Source organism: Salmo salar, chromosome 17 (genome assembly GCF_965601325.2).
Source record: "Salmo salar chromosome 17, fSalSal1, whole genome shotgun sequence".
NCBI classification, from domain to species: Eukaryota; Metazoa; Chordata; class Actinopteri; order Salmoniformes; family Salmonidae; genus Salmo; species Salmo salar.
In genome coordinates this window covers 16,929,443-16,943,731 of record NC_138307.1, presented here as the reverse complement: position 1 = coordinate 16,943,731, position 14,289 = coordinate 16,929,443, and the positions used below count along the sequence as shown (strand labels likewise).

General features: G+C 47.8%; 1 protein-coding gene across 13 annotated transcripts in view; it reads right to left on the bottom strand.

Moving 5' to 3' along the window:
- Positions 1–14,289, bottom strand: part of LOC106574638 (inositol polyphosphate-4-phosphatase type I A) — a 51,047-nt gene that overhangs the window by 14,208 nt on the left and 22,550 nt on the right. For 7 of the 13 annotated variants that reach the window (XM_045698995.2, XM_045698996.2, XM_045699000.2 and 4 more), the window contains exons 2-13: positions 10,961–11,174; positions 10,672–10,716; positions 10,466–10,584; positions 8,786–8,902; positions 8,463–8,542; positions 7,419–7,533; positions 7,191–7,281; positions 6,496–6,643; positions 4,262–4,392; positions 3,999–4,103; positions 3,807–3,915; positions 3,099–3,116 (exon numbers count right to left, since the gene is read on the bottom strand). In XM_045698995.2, coding sequence (XP_045554951.1) covers positions 3,099–3,116; positions 3,807–3,915; positions 3,999–4,103; positions 4,262–4,392; positions 6,496–6,643; positions 7,191–7,281; positions 7,419–7,533; positions 8,463–8,542; positions 8,786–8,902; positions 10,466–10,584; positions 10,672–10,716; positions 10,961–11,066 — 1,184 coding nt within the window. In that variant the 5' untranslated portion in view covers positions 11,067–11,174. The remainder of the gene's footprint in view (positions 1–3,098; positions 3,117–3,806; positions 3,916–3,998; positions 4,104–4,261; positions 4,393–6,495; positions 6,644–7,190; positions 7,282–7,418; positions 7,534–8,462; positions 8,543–8,785; positions 8,903–10,465; positions 10,585–10,671; positions 10,717–10,960; positions 11,175–14,289) is intronic. The other 6 variants (XM_045699003.2, XM_045698997.2, XM_045699002.2 and 3 more) reach the window with 1 other exon arrangement.

The window sequence follows — 14,289 nt, the reverse complement described above, 5'->3', positions numbered from 1 at the left end:
CTTGTCAGCTTGGGGATGCAATCTTATGGTTAACTAGTCCAACGCTCTAACCACCTGCTTTACATTGCACTCCACGAGGAGCCTGCCTGTTACGCGAATGCAGTAAGAAGCCACGGTAAGTTGCTAGCTAGCATTAAACTTATCTTATAAAAAACAATCAATCATAATCACTAGTTAACTACACATGGTTGATGATATTACTAGTTTATCTAGCCAGAACTGCGTTGCATATAATCGATGTGGTGCGCATTCGCGAAAAAGGACTGTCTTTGCTCCGACGTGTACCTAACCATAAACATCAATGCCTTTCTTAAAATCAATACACAGAAGTATATATTTTTAAACCTGCATATTTAGCTAAAAGAAATCCAGGTTAACATGCAATATTAACCAAGTGAAATTGTGTCATTTCTCTTGCGTTCATTGCACGCAGAGTCAGGGTATATGCAGCAGTTTGGGCCGCCTGGCTCGTTGCGAACTAATTTGCCAGAACATTACGGAATTATGACATAACATAACAGGAACATTTAGACTCACGGATGCCACCCGTTAGGTAAAATACGTAACGGTTCCGTATTTCACGGAAAGAATAAACGTGATAGTTTCCGGATTCTACCATATTAATGACCTAAGGCTCGTGTTTCTGTGTGTTATTATGTTATAATTAAGTCTATGATTTGATAGAGCAGTCTGAGCGGTGGTAGGCAGCAGCAGGCTTGTAAGCATTCATTCAAAATAGCACTTTCGTGCATTTTGCCAGCAGCCCTTCGGAATGCATTGCGCTGTTTATGACTTCAAGCCTGTCAACTCCCAAGATTAGGCTGGTGTAACCGATATGAAATGGCTAGCTAGTTAGTGGGGTGCGAGCTAATAGCGTTTGAAACGTCACTCGCTCTGAGACTTGGAGCAGTTGTTCCCCTTGCTCTGCATGGGTAACGCTGCTTCGAGGGTGGCTGTTGTCGATGTGTTCCTGGTTCGAGCCCAGGTAGAAGCGAGGAGAGGGACGGAAGCTATACTGTTACACTGGCAATGCTAAAGTGCCTATGAGAACATCCAATAGTCAAAGGTATATGAAATACAAATCGTACAGAGAGAAATAGTCCTATAATAACTACAACCTAAAACTTCTTACCTGGGAATATTGAAGACTCATGTTAAAAGGAACCACCAGCTTTCATATGTTCTCATGTTCTGAGCAAGGAACTTAAACGTTAGCTTTCTTACATGGCACATAATGCACTTTTACTTTCTTCGCCAACACTTTGTTTTTGCATTATTTAAACCAAATTGAACATGTTTCATTATTTGAAGCTAAATTGATTTTATTGATGTATTACATGAAGTTAAAATAAGTGTTCATACAGTATTGTTGTAATTGTCATTATTACAAAAAAAAATAAAAATAAAAACAGCCGTTTAATCGGTATCGGCTTTTTCTGGGTCCTCTAATAATCGGCATCGAAAAATCATAATCGGTCGACCTCTATCACAGAGAGTCACAGAGACAGTAGACGCAGACACGTACAGAGACAGAGACAGTAGACGCAGACAGAGACAGTAGACCCAGACAGAGACAGTAGACCCAGACAGAGACAGTAGACCCTAGACCCAGACAGTAGACAGTAGACCCAGACAGTAGACCCAGACAGTAGACCCAGACAGTAGACCCAGACGTGTAGACAAAGATGGTAAGAGCACACACAGGAACGTGAGACTGAATGTGCACTGCATTCTGGGAACTGAAGGAGATTGTACTTCTGCAACATTCTCTCACACTGCTTGACAGATTACACAGCTGGCTACAGACAATACATATGTGAATAATTCAACTCTGTTAGAATATTCTACTCTGCAGGTCTGGGACTGAGGTGAGCATCCACATCTGCATGCACAAGCCTGTTCCTCACCTGGAACACAGACAACATAGAACCACAGATGTTCAGAGTGAGGCAGACTGTTTAAGATGTAGAATGCCGTTGTTATGGATCTGTCGGTCTCTGTAGTTCTATGCCTCTGAAACCCCATAGCAAGAACTCTACTGTAGATCACCCTCTGTCCATATACAGTAGCTTACGATGGTATTCACAGGCGGCCATTGTGGATTCTCATACAGTGGTGAAACACAGGTAGGTGACTGAGCGACTCAGCCTTACAGCTAAACAACAAAGTCAGTGGTGAAACACAGGTAGGTGACTGAGCGACTCAGCCTTACAGCTAAACAACAAACTCAGTGGTGAAACACAGGTAGGTGACTGAGCGACTCAGCCTTACAGCTAAACAACAAACTCAGTGGTGAAACACAGGTAGGTGACTGAGCGACTCAGCCTTACAGCTAAACAACAAACTCAGTGGTGAAACACAGGTAGGTGACTGAGCGACTCAGCCTTACAGCTAAACAACAAACTCAGTGGTGAAACACAGGTAGGTGACTGAGCGACTCAGCCTTACAGCTAAACAACAAACTCAGTGGTGAAACACAGGTAGGTGACTGAGCGACTCAGCCTTACAGCTAAACAACAAACTCAGTGGTGAAACACAGGTAGGTGACTGAGCGACTCAGCCTTACAGCTAAACAACAAACTCAGTGGTGAAACACAGGTAGGTGACTGAGCGACTCAGCCTTACAGCTAAACAACAAACTCAGTGGTGAAACACAGGTAGGTGACTGAGCGACTCAGCCTTACAGCTAAACAACAAACTCAGTGGTGAAACACAGGTAGGTGACTGAGCGACTCAGCCTTACAGCTAAACAACAAACTCAGTGGTGAAACACAGGTAGGTGACTGAGCGACTCAGCCTTACAGCTAAACAACAAAGTCAGTGGTGAAACACAGGTAGGTGACTGAGCGACTCAGCCTTACAGCTAAACAACAAAGTCAGTGGTGAAACACAGGTAGGTGACTGAGCGACTCAGCCTTACAGCTAAACAACAAAGTCAGTGGTGAAACACAGGTAGGTGACTGAGCGACTCAGCCTTACAGCTAAACAACAAAGTCAGTGACGGCGAACAAACAATTATTTCCGTGCAGAAAGAACCAAACAAACAGTGGGGAGAATAAAATGACTAAAGAAAAGAATCAGAGTACATAGGAACTCACCATTCTTCCTCATAAACGCTGATTAGAAAATAAAGATGCAATTGGAAAAAATTTAAAAGCCAGAAAACTGAAAATCATCTTAGAAATATATAATATAATTAACGGGAAACGCCAGGGCTAAAAGCAGCATAGCATGTAGTGTACAATGAGAAAATGACAAAAACAGGAAGTCGGCAGTCAAAATACGGATCATGCAGTAGCACAGGAACAAGGGAAAACAGACGTACATGGATTTGATAAATGAAGCATTGCATTTGACAGTATGTTGTGGGGTATCATTCATTAACCACAGAAATAATATCATTCTCAAGACCTGATTCTCAACTATATAATGATGTTTATGTTTAGACGAAAGCAGTGGTTCGTGTTTAATGCTGGTATTCATTCTGCCTAATGGTTAAAACCTGTTAAAACACCGTAAACATGTTTCGACATTTTAAAAAGGATGGGGAGAGGTACAAGGGTGTTTCTCTACCAAAAACAGACTTAGGATTCACTTGATTAGAAATGTGTCCGTTAAAAACAAGAGACTTAAAAAGCCAAGCCCATTCCCAGCCAGATAGTCAGTCAGTAGGGTTGTTAGCTGAAAAAATGTGATAAGATTAGTGAGCATTGGCAGCAAGAAGGATAAGCCTAATAAAAAGGTCTAACCAAGGTTCTACCACAGTTCCACCTGGGTTCCACCTCTTTGTGAGGTTCTGTACTCACTGTTTCTTAGCCTCCTCGAACTTGGTGATTTGCTTGCGCAGGCCGCTGTTCTTGAAGCCCTGGCAGTGGGCGGCGGGAGCCCCGATAGTCACCACGTCATACGTGTGGTCTGAGGGAACATAAATATTATGGCCAAAGTGGAGAGCTGCATGAACAGCCAGGAGGGGAAAAATGGAATGGGGCTCAGCTCACCAAAGCCAGACTCATCCTGCACCCTCATCCTCTGGACATGAAGGTTGGTGGGTATGAACTCCAGCTTCCTCTCTGCCTTCAGGTTACTGGCCTTGAACGATGGACCTGAAGGAAAGATCAGAGAAAAGAGAGAGGTGGAATAGACAGTAGGATTATCATGTTAAACCACAACAAAACAAGCACCTTAGACATTGTTATCCGAGGCTTAAATAAGTTAGTGAGTGTGTTACTTGTAGTCGTGCGTGTGTGCGTACAGTACTAACCCTTGTAGTTGGTGAGGTCAGAGAGAGTCTCCTGGTAGGCGAGGATGATGTTCTGGTACTGAGTGACTATCTGTCGTCGAAGGTTCTCCCAGCATGGTGACAACTCTCCCAGCTCCTCCAGCTCACAAACCCTGAACACAGACACACACACTTTGGCATTAAGTGACATTTTATTAATGCACACTCAATAAAAAAAATCTCTGGACACGGTCATAAATGTGCATGTCTGTGTGTGTGTGTGTATATGTCTATGTGTGTGTGTATATATATATATATATATATCTATCTCTGTGTGTGTGTGTGTGTGTGTGTGTGTGTGTGTGTGTGTGTGTGTGTGTATATATATATGTCTATGTGTGTGTGTGTATACACACACACACACACACACACACACACACACACACACACACACACACACACACACACACACACACACACACACATCTGTGTGTGTGTGTATATATATATATATATATATATATATAGCTCAAAAAAATAAAGGGAACACTTAAACAACACATCCTAGATCTGAATGAAAGAAATAATCTTATTAAATACTTTTTTCTTTACATAGTTGAATGTGCTGACAACAAAATCACAAAAATAATCAATGGAAATCCAATTTATCAACCCATGGAGGTCTGGATTTGGAGTCACACTCAAAATTAAAGTGGAAAACCACACTACAGGCTGATCCAACTTTGATGTAATGTCCTTAAAACAAGTCAAAATGAGGCTCAGTAGTGTGTGTGGCCTCCACGTGCCTGTATGACCTCCCTACAACGCCTGGGCATGCTCCTGATGAGGTGGCGGATGGTCTCCTGAGGGATCTCCTCCCAGACCTGGACTAAAGCATCCGCCAACTCCTGGACAGTCTGTGGTGCAACGTGGCGTTGGTGGATGGAGCGAGACATGATGTCCCAGATGTGCTCAATTGGATTCAGGTCTGGGGAACGGGCGGGCCAGTCCATAGCATCAATGCCTTCCTCTTGCAGGAACTGCTGACACACTCCAGCCACATGAGGTCTAGCATTGTCTTGCATTAGGAGGAACCCATATGGTCTCACAAGGGGTCTGAGGATCTCATCTCGGTACCTAATGGCTGTCAGGCTACCTCTGGCGAGCACATGGAGGGCTGTGCGGCCCCCCAAAGAAATGCCACCCCACACCATGACTGACCCACCGCCAAACCGGTCATGCTGGAGGATGTTGCAGGCAGCAGAACGTTCTCCACGGCGTCTCCAGACTCTGTCACGTCTGTCACGTGCTCAGTGTGAACTTGCTTTCATCTGTGAAGATCACAGGGCGCCAGTGGCAAATTTGCCAATCTTGGTGTTCTCTGGCAAATGCCAAACGTCCTGCACGGTGTTGGGCTGTAAGCACAACCCCCACCTGTGGACGTCGGGCCCTCATACCACCCTCATGGAGCCTGTTTCTGACCGTTTGAGCAGACACATGCACATTTGTGGCCTGCTGGAGGTCATTTTGCAGGGCTCTGGCAGTGCTTCTCCTGCTCCTCCTTGCACAAAGGCGGAGGTAGCGGTCCTGCTGCTGGGTTGTTGGCCTCCTCCACGTCTCCTGATGTACTGGCCTGTCTCCTGGTAGCGCCTCCATGCTCTGGACACTACACTGACAGACACAGCAAACCTTCTTGCCACAGCTCGCATTGATGTGCCATCCTGGATGAGCTGCACTACCTGAGCCACTTGTGTGGGTTGTAGACTCCGTCTCATGCTACCACTAGAGTGAAAGCACCGCCAGCATTCAAAAGTGACCAAAACATCAGCCAGGAAACATAGGAACTGAGAAGTGGTCTGTGGTCCCCACCTGCAGAACCACTCCTTTATTGGGGGTGTCTTGCTAATTTTACATTTACATTCTAGTCATTTAGCAGACGCTCTTATCCAGAGCGACTTACAGTAGTGAATGCATACATTTCATACATTTTTTTTCCTGTGCTGGCCCCCCGTGGGAATCGAACCCACAACCCTGGCGTTGCAAACACCATGCTCTACCAACTGAGCTACAGGGAATTGCCTATATTCCATTTGCACAACAGCATGTGAAATTTATTGTCAATCAGTGTTGCTTCCTAAGTGGACAGTTTGATTTCACAGAAGTGTGATTGACTTGGAGTTACATTGTGTTGTTTAAGTGTTCCCTTTATTTTTTTGATCAGTGTGTGTGTGTGTGTATATATATATATATATATCTGTGTGTGTGTAGTAGTGTACCTGACAGCGTCCTCCTCCAGCAGCAGTTTGACATACTGTCTGGGGATGTTGAGAGACAACACACTTTCAGCCATCTGTTCAAGCACCCGCAGGTGGTGACCGTCCGTGGTGGGGAAACGGTACATTCTGGACATGGTTCCTCCAAACACTGACACACACACACACGGAAAATGCTCAACGTCATCTAACACAATCTCTGAATCATTTCTTTTGCTCCACAGTTGAGTAATAAATGATAAAGGACCTGCATATTTCAAAAGGTCCTATTTTGTCTCGGTGATGATTTAAAGTGTAAGAGGAGCGCGTAGAAAAAGTATTTCCTTCCCAGAGGACAATAAGCCATTCCACTGTATACAGATGTCTGTCCACACACACACACACACACACACACAACCTGAGAGCGGTGACTAAGAAAAGCAACACTCTCTCACTGAGCATACGGGTAATGACATTACTCAGTGAAACCTGCTAACATCCAGCCAAGAGGCGCAGAAATCATTTTTTACAACAGAATCACATTAGGTGAAATGTTACGGAGGATGATACCGAACTGCATTTGTCTCAGGTGACACTTATGAAACATTGGCGCCTGCTTACAAAGCGTCTCAGTGGGGAGACAGACTCTTCTAGTGGGATTTGGTAGAGGTGGTGCCAGTGGGCTGAGATAATGGGACAGACCCAGATGTCCCTCCTACCTGATGTCAGCAGGGTGTCTTTGCATAAAGATGCATATTTGGCTCTGACACCCATGGATTCTGTCAGGCTCTCATCCACCGGAAGCACGGTCTGTGGCACACAGGGATAGAAGAGTCACACATGCAGGATACACACACACACACGACCCTGGCCACGGTCTCACAGGTCACGGGTGTCTGACATTTGGTGTCAGCGGTAGGGATCCGGCGGAAGTCTAGGAAGCTCACCCTGCCGCTGATGGTGTCTGGTAACCTGGCAACAGGCAGAGTCCTCTGGTCCCTCTTCTCCTCTATCTGCCAGGCCATGATGGTGATGTTCCCCACGTGCTTGTTCTCTGCAGATCTGTTCATCAATAACACATCAATAGGGCTGTCAACGGCATCCCCCAGGATCACACAGTCAAGCAGCAACAATCAAACAGCAAAAAACTATGACAGACCCAAAACAATCTAGCTGAAAAATGTATAGGCTTCATATTTACATTACTATGGAGTCATACATTTAAGCATCCTCGTCGGTTATAAGACAATAATAATTTGGGTGCTTATATTTGTCCTATTTCACAAATGTACAAGTATATATTATACACGTGTGAATTAGATTAGACTCCTCCTGAGACCCCCTCACAGAGTGGGGTCACGGCCAGGGTCAGCCTTGGATAATTAAAGAATGAAACAGAATTAGTGAGCGTTGGCAGCAAGCAGGACACACCTGATACAACATCAACCCTGAAACAATTAGGGTTAAGTGCCTTGCTCAAGGGCACATAGATTTTGTTTTACCTTGCCGGCTCAGGTTACTGGCACAGTGATCCAACCGCTAGGCTACCTGCTGCCTTACCAAAGGCATGTTTTATTTAACCTTTATTTAAATAGGCAAGTCAGTTAAGAACAAATTCTTATTTTACAATGACGGCCTACCCTGGCGACACCGGGCCAATTGTGCTCCACCCTATGGGACTCCCAATCACGGCCTATTGTGAAAGAGCCTGGATTCGAACCAGGGTGTCTGTAGTGACACCCCTAGCACTGAGATGCAGTAATAGGGATGCAGACCACTGCGCCACTCGGGAGCAATATGAAGATAATTCTAATGACATACGAATCCTGTCTGATTCAATTCCATTGTTGGGACTGATCAGAGAGGTGTTTATGGTAGACACGTGACTGTCAGGGTCAGGTGTAACCTGTGTGTGTCTCTCATACCTCAGGTGTAACCTGTCTGTGTGTCTCTCATACCTCAGGTGTAACCTGTCTGTGTGTCTCTCATACCTCAGGGTCAGGTGTAACCTATGGTTCTTCTCCTGCAGCAACTCCTTCACAGGAAACAGAGCTGAGCCCAATAAATACATCTAGGTCAGGAGAAAGAGAGAAGGCGAGAGAATAAAGAGAGAGAAAGCGAGGGCGAGGGAGGGAGTGAGCGAGAGAGAAAGAAAGGATACAGAGACAGACGTCTAAGAAAACAACACTCCCAAGGTGGCTGGTGAGGGAAGGGAGATGATGAAAGGAATGGGACTGACCTAGTAGTTTATTATCTGATGGGACCAGGACATATTGCTTGTTGTTTTAATCTTATCTAATATCACTCTACTCACCGTGCCCTGAGAGCGGTCCTTGACGTCGTACACAGACAGCTTGACCTGCGTCTGCTGGTTGATCAGAGAGTCCAGGAAGAAGGCTATGCTGCTCAGGAATATAGGGTTATTGGTGCCCTGTAGGGGGAAGCAATCAATCCATGAAGCTCTCATTGTTGCTTCATCTAAACTGTACACATACAGAAAGATATTAGTTAACAACATTCTAAAATCCTGTTTTATTGTCACATGCACCCATCTGTTGTGTTGTTTTACAGGGTCAGCCATAGTAGTACGGCGCCCCTGGAGCAAATTAGGGTTAAGTGCCTTGCTTAAAGGCACATTGACAGATTCTTCACCTTGTCAGCTCGGGTATTCCAACCAGTGACCTTTCAGTTCCTGGTTCAAACTTTGAACCACTAGGCTACCTGCCGAATAACAACATCCTACAATCATATAGGAACACAACAGTGCAGTGCAATGGACGGCCCAAGGGGGCAGAGGGACGACGGCAGTAGGGGGCAGAGGGACGACGGCCAACAGGGGGCAGAGGGACGACGGCCAACAGGGGGCAGAGGGACGACGGCCAACAGGGGGCAGAGGGACGACGGCCAACAGGGGGCAGAGGGACGACGGCCAACAGGGGGCAGAGGGACGACGGCCAACAGGGGGCAGAGGGACGACGGCCAACAGGGGGCAGAGGGACGACGGCCAACAGGGGGCAGAGGGACGACGGCCAACAGGGGGCAGAGGGACGACGGCCAACAGGGGGCAGAGGGACGACGGCCAACAGGGGGCAGAGGGACGACGGCCAACAGGGGGCAGAGGGACGACGGCCAACAGGGGGCAGAGGGACGACGGCCAACAGGGGGCAGAGGGACGACGGCCAACAGGGGGCAGAGGGACGACGGCCAACAGGGGGCAGAGGGACGACGGCCAACAGGGGGCAGAGGGACGACGGCCAACAGGGGGCAGAGGGACGACGGCCAACAGGGGGCAGAGGGACGACGGCCAACAGGGGGCAGAGGGACGACGGCCAACAGGGGGCAGAGGGACGACGGCCAACAGGGGGCAGAGGGACGACGGCCAACAGGGGGCAGAGGGACGACGGCCAGCAGAGGGACGACGGCAGTAGGGGGCAGAGGGACGACGGCCAGCAGAGGGCAGGGGGACGACGGCCAGCAGAGGGCAGGGGGACGACGGCCAGCAGAGGGCAGGGGGCGACTGCAGTAGGGGGCAGAGGGGCGACGGCAGTAGGGGGCAGAGGGGCGACGGCAGTAGAGGGCAGAGGGGCGACGGCAGTAGAGGGCAGAGGGGCGACGGCAGTAGAGGGCAGAGGGACGACGGCAGAGGGACGACGGCCAGCAGAGGGACGACTGCAGTAGGGGGCAGAGGGACGACGGCCAGTAGAGGGACGACTGCAGTAGGGGGCAGAGGGACGACGGCCAGCAGAGGGCAGGGGGCAACTGCAATAGGGGGCAGAGGGACGACGGCCAGCAGGGGGCAGAGGGACGACGGCCAGCAGGGGGCAGAGGGACGACGGCCAGCAGGGGGCAGAGGGACGACGGCCAGCAGGGGGCAGAGGGACGACGGCCAGCAGGGGGCAGAGAGACGACGGCCAGCAGGGGGCAGAGAGGCGACGGCCCCAGGGGGCAGAGGGGCGACGGCCCCAGGGGGCAGAGGGATGATGGTCTGTCTCACCTCAATGATCTCAGTCTGGGCGTGTTTGGTCCAGAAGGCCTGGGGAGGGGTGGTGCAGCTCACTGCCACAAAGCTGTTGGGTTTCCGCTCCAGAGCTGGGGTCACCAACTCATTACAGGCTGGGGAGGGAGGGACACAACACGTTGGAACGCATGGAACAAGAAATGAAAGACAAATTCCTATAGAAGTTCATTTACTGTACTCACCCACACTGAACTCTAGAACAGGCTCATCTGGATCCTGGCTGTTCCCTACAGAACAGCAAAGTATCATTAACTCATACAAGTCATTTTCCACTAATTCAGTTGGCAGAAATGAAAGGACAACAGTGATAAAAACATGGTGTACCTTGATATACAGACTGGATAAACAGGATGTGTACAAGACAGGAAGTAATTCCATTACCAATTGTTCATCACATGGTCTCTCATATTGTTTGTTTCCTTGATATTGTCTGTGTCCAACACACAACAAGCAACCCTTTCCCATTCTCACCTGCGAGCGCCAGGCCGATCATCTCAGAGGAGAGGTCAAAGGTGTTGGCCCGGTACACTGACCAGGGTCTCTGGTGGCGGGGGCTACGCTCTCTAGCCTCCGACATCCTGATGGCCTTCTCCGGGGGGAGGAGAGGCACGGGTGGTGGTGGTGAGAACACACACACCCTTGTACTGAGCCACTCCACGGCCCCGCCTGGGCCTTCCTCTACGAGCTGAGAGAAGGAGAGAGAGGGAGAAAGAGGGACAATGATACACACCAATTATACGTCCATTCACATCTCCACTCTGACCATTGTTTCTCTCTCGCTCTCTCTCTTCCCTCTCTCTCTCTTTCTTTTCCCTCTCTGTACCTCCCCTTCACCGCTCACGTTTTGCTTTTGGTGCAGGAGCACTGCAGGCTGTGGAGGTGGCTGGACTCCCAGAGGAGAGGCTAGTCCACATACAAAGAGAGAGAGAGACGGACGGAAATATAGAGAGAGAGACAGGGATGGAGGGACATCGACAGAGAGAGCTGCACGTGTCTGTGAACATGCAGTTAGATATCATTACTCTGCTTCAGCAGCATCCCGAGGGCACTGCATCCATCTCTCTGCTGCACAATCTGCTCTCAACCGCATCTGACAAATGAGCTTATTTGTGTGTGTGCGCACACGCGTCCGTCTGTCCCTCAGTGTGCGTCTATGTGTACTGGAGTCTGACTGCCTGGCAAGGCTTTCGTCCATGGAGTCCTAAATTATCCATAGATTTCAGAGTTTTGATACAGTGGATGCATTGTCTTTGTTTGGGCACAAAGTGTTCAACATGAAGTAAACACTGTCCTTTAGCCTGCCAGCAGACAGGAACAAGCTCTGAATACGACAAAGTTATTCGTCCTGTTTACACAATGGTCTCCCGTTATTTCATAACTGTTGCTTACAATTTCACACTATTATTTCAAGGGGCACTTTATCACATTAATTCAGAGAGAAGTAGGTGTCAAATCACACATATTTCAACCCTTGTGTCATCAGTTAATTGATAGCATAGAGGAACAGAGTTATAAAACGTATGATCTTAAATAATGGTAGCATACAGTGCCTTCAGAAAGTATTCAGACCCCTTGACTTTTTCCACATTGTTGTTACGCAACAGCCTTATTCTAAAATGTATACAATATTTTAGTCCCCTCATCAATCTACACACAACATCCCATAATGACAAAGTGAAAAGGTTTTGATTTTTCTAAAATAAATAAATAAATAAATAAATAATAAATATATGTGGAAAGGCACACACCTGTCTATATAAGGTCCCACAGTTGACATGGCAGGTCAGAGCAAAACCAAGCCATGAGGTCGAAGGAATTGTCCGTAGAGCTCTGAGAGAGGATTGTGTCGAGGCACAGATCTGGGGAAGGGTACCAAAACATTTCTGTAACATTGAAGGTCCCAAAGAACCCAGTGGCCTCCATCATTCTTAAATGGAAGAAGTTTGGAACCACCAAGACTCTTCCTAGACCTGGCCGCCGGGCCAAACTGAGCAATTGGGGGAGACGGGCCGTGGTCAGGGAGGTGACCAAGAACCCTATTTGTCACTCTTACAGAGCTCCACAGTTCCTCAGTGGAGATGGGAGAACCTTCCAGAAGGACAACCATCTACGCAGCACTCCTTCAAAATCAGGCCTTTATGGTAGTGGCCAGACAGAAGCCACTCCTCAGTAAAAAGTAACATGACAGCCCACTTGGAGTTTGCCAAAGGCACTTAAAGGACTCTGATCATGAGAAACAAGATTTTCTGGTCTGATGAAACCAAGACTTAACTCATTGGCCTGAATGCCAAGCATCAGGTCTGGAAGAAACCTGGCGCCATACCTACGGGGAAGCATGGTGGTGGCAGCATCATGCTGTGGGGATGTTCTTCAGCGGCAGGGACTGGGAGACTAGACAGGATCGAGGGAAAGATGAACGGAGCAAAGTACTGAGATATCCTTGATGAAAACATGCTCCAGCACGCTCAGGACCTCAGACTGGGGCAAAGGTTCACCTTCCAACAGGACAATGACCATAAGCACACAGCCAAGACAACGCAGGAGTGGCTTCGAGACAAATCTCTGAATGTACGTGAGTGGCCCAGCCAGAGCCTGGACTTCAACCCAATCGAACATTTCTGGCGAGACCTGACAAAAGCTGTGCAGCGAATGCACTGTATAAGCTGGCATCAACTGAAGGGTCTAGATAGGCATAAACGGAGCAACAGGTGCCCTTCACACAAAAAAACAATGAGTGGTGACAGATGTTTTTCTCAACGTTGAACTGATACTTTCATATTAGTGATGTGTATTCCAAATATAGAGTGCATTTCTGCTCTCCCTCTTCATCACAAAACCCTCCAATGTCCCTCCCACTCCTCATCCTCTTCCCACACCTCCCCCTCAGGGGACATAGTTCATCCAGGGAAGGCCCTCAGCCATTGGCCATTTAGCCCAGAAACCAGGCCTCTCCTCAAACAGGAACAATTAGCCCATTTACACTGAGGCTAGAGGCTGTGGGTAATAGACCAGCCCTGGTCTACTTAACAGCTTCAGTAGAGATCCACACTATTTCTGTCACTGCTAACAGCTGGAGTATAGTAGCTAGCAACAGCCCACAGCACCAGGGCTAGAACACCTCAGAGAGACTAGGTCAGGCAAGGAGGAAAAACTCAGAGCTGCTTGCTTTCACATACATCTATTGACAATACCCAGGTTAGTTAAGATGATCAACACTGCCTGGATGTACCGTATAAACAAAACCACTTATCAAGGTTCCGTTGAACGCTTTGTTCCTCTGATACCACAGGTCCACTGCTGGGTTAAATAACAAGTGTTGGGCTGATATGTAGGGCCTCCTTCATGCAGAGAGCCTTTCAAGCGTTCATGTGGACTATCCCAGAGATTCAGCTGTGGCGAGATAATACAAACAGCAGGATGTTGTTCTAGGGATTCTGATGGAACCACTCCATCTGCCCCGATTGTCTCCATGGTAACAACAGTGCGCTCTTCAAAGTATCACTCTAGGCCTTGCTCAATGAAACACTAACTAGGTTTCCTGAAGAAAAAGGTTTGCTTATTTAGTTGGACTGTAAGGACATAGACATGACAGAAGGGTTAGTCATCAGCTTGACTGGAAGGCATATTACTGTGTGTTATGATGAAGAGTAGGAGCAGAAGGATGAGGACATCTTGCTAGCTTAATGATGTCTGCTCTGATCAAGTAGGTAAACTTCCCCTGCAGGCCAGTGTTTCTCCTAGGTTACATCAAGGACATCTTGCTAGCTTAATGATGTCTGCTTTGATCAAGTAGGTAAACT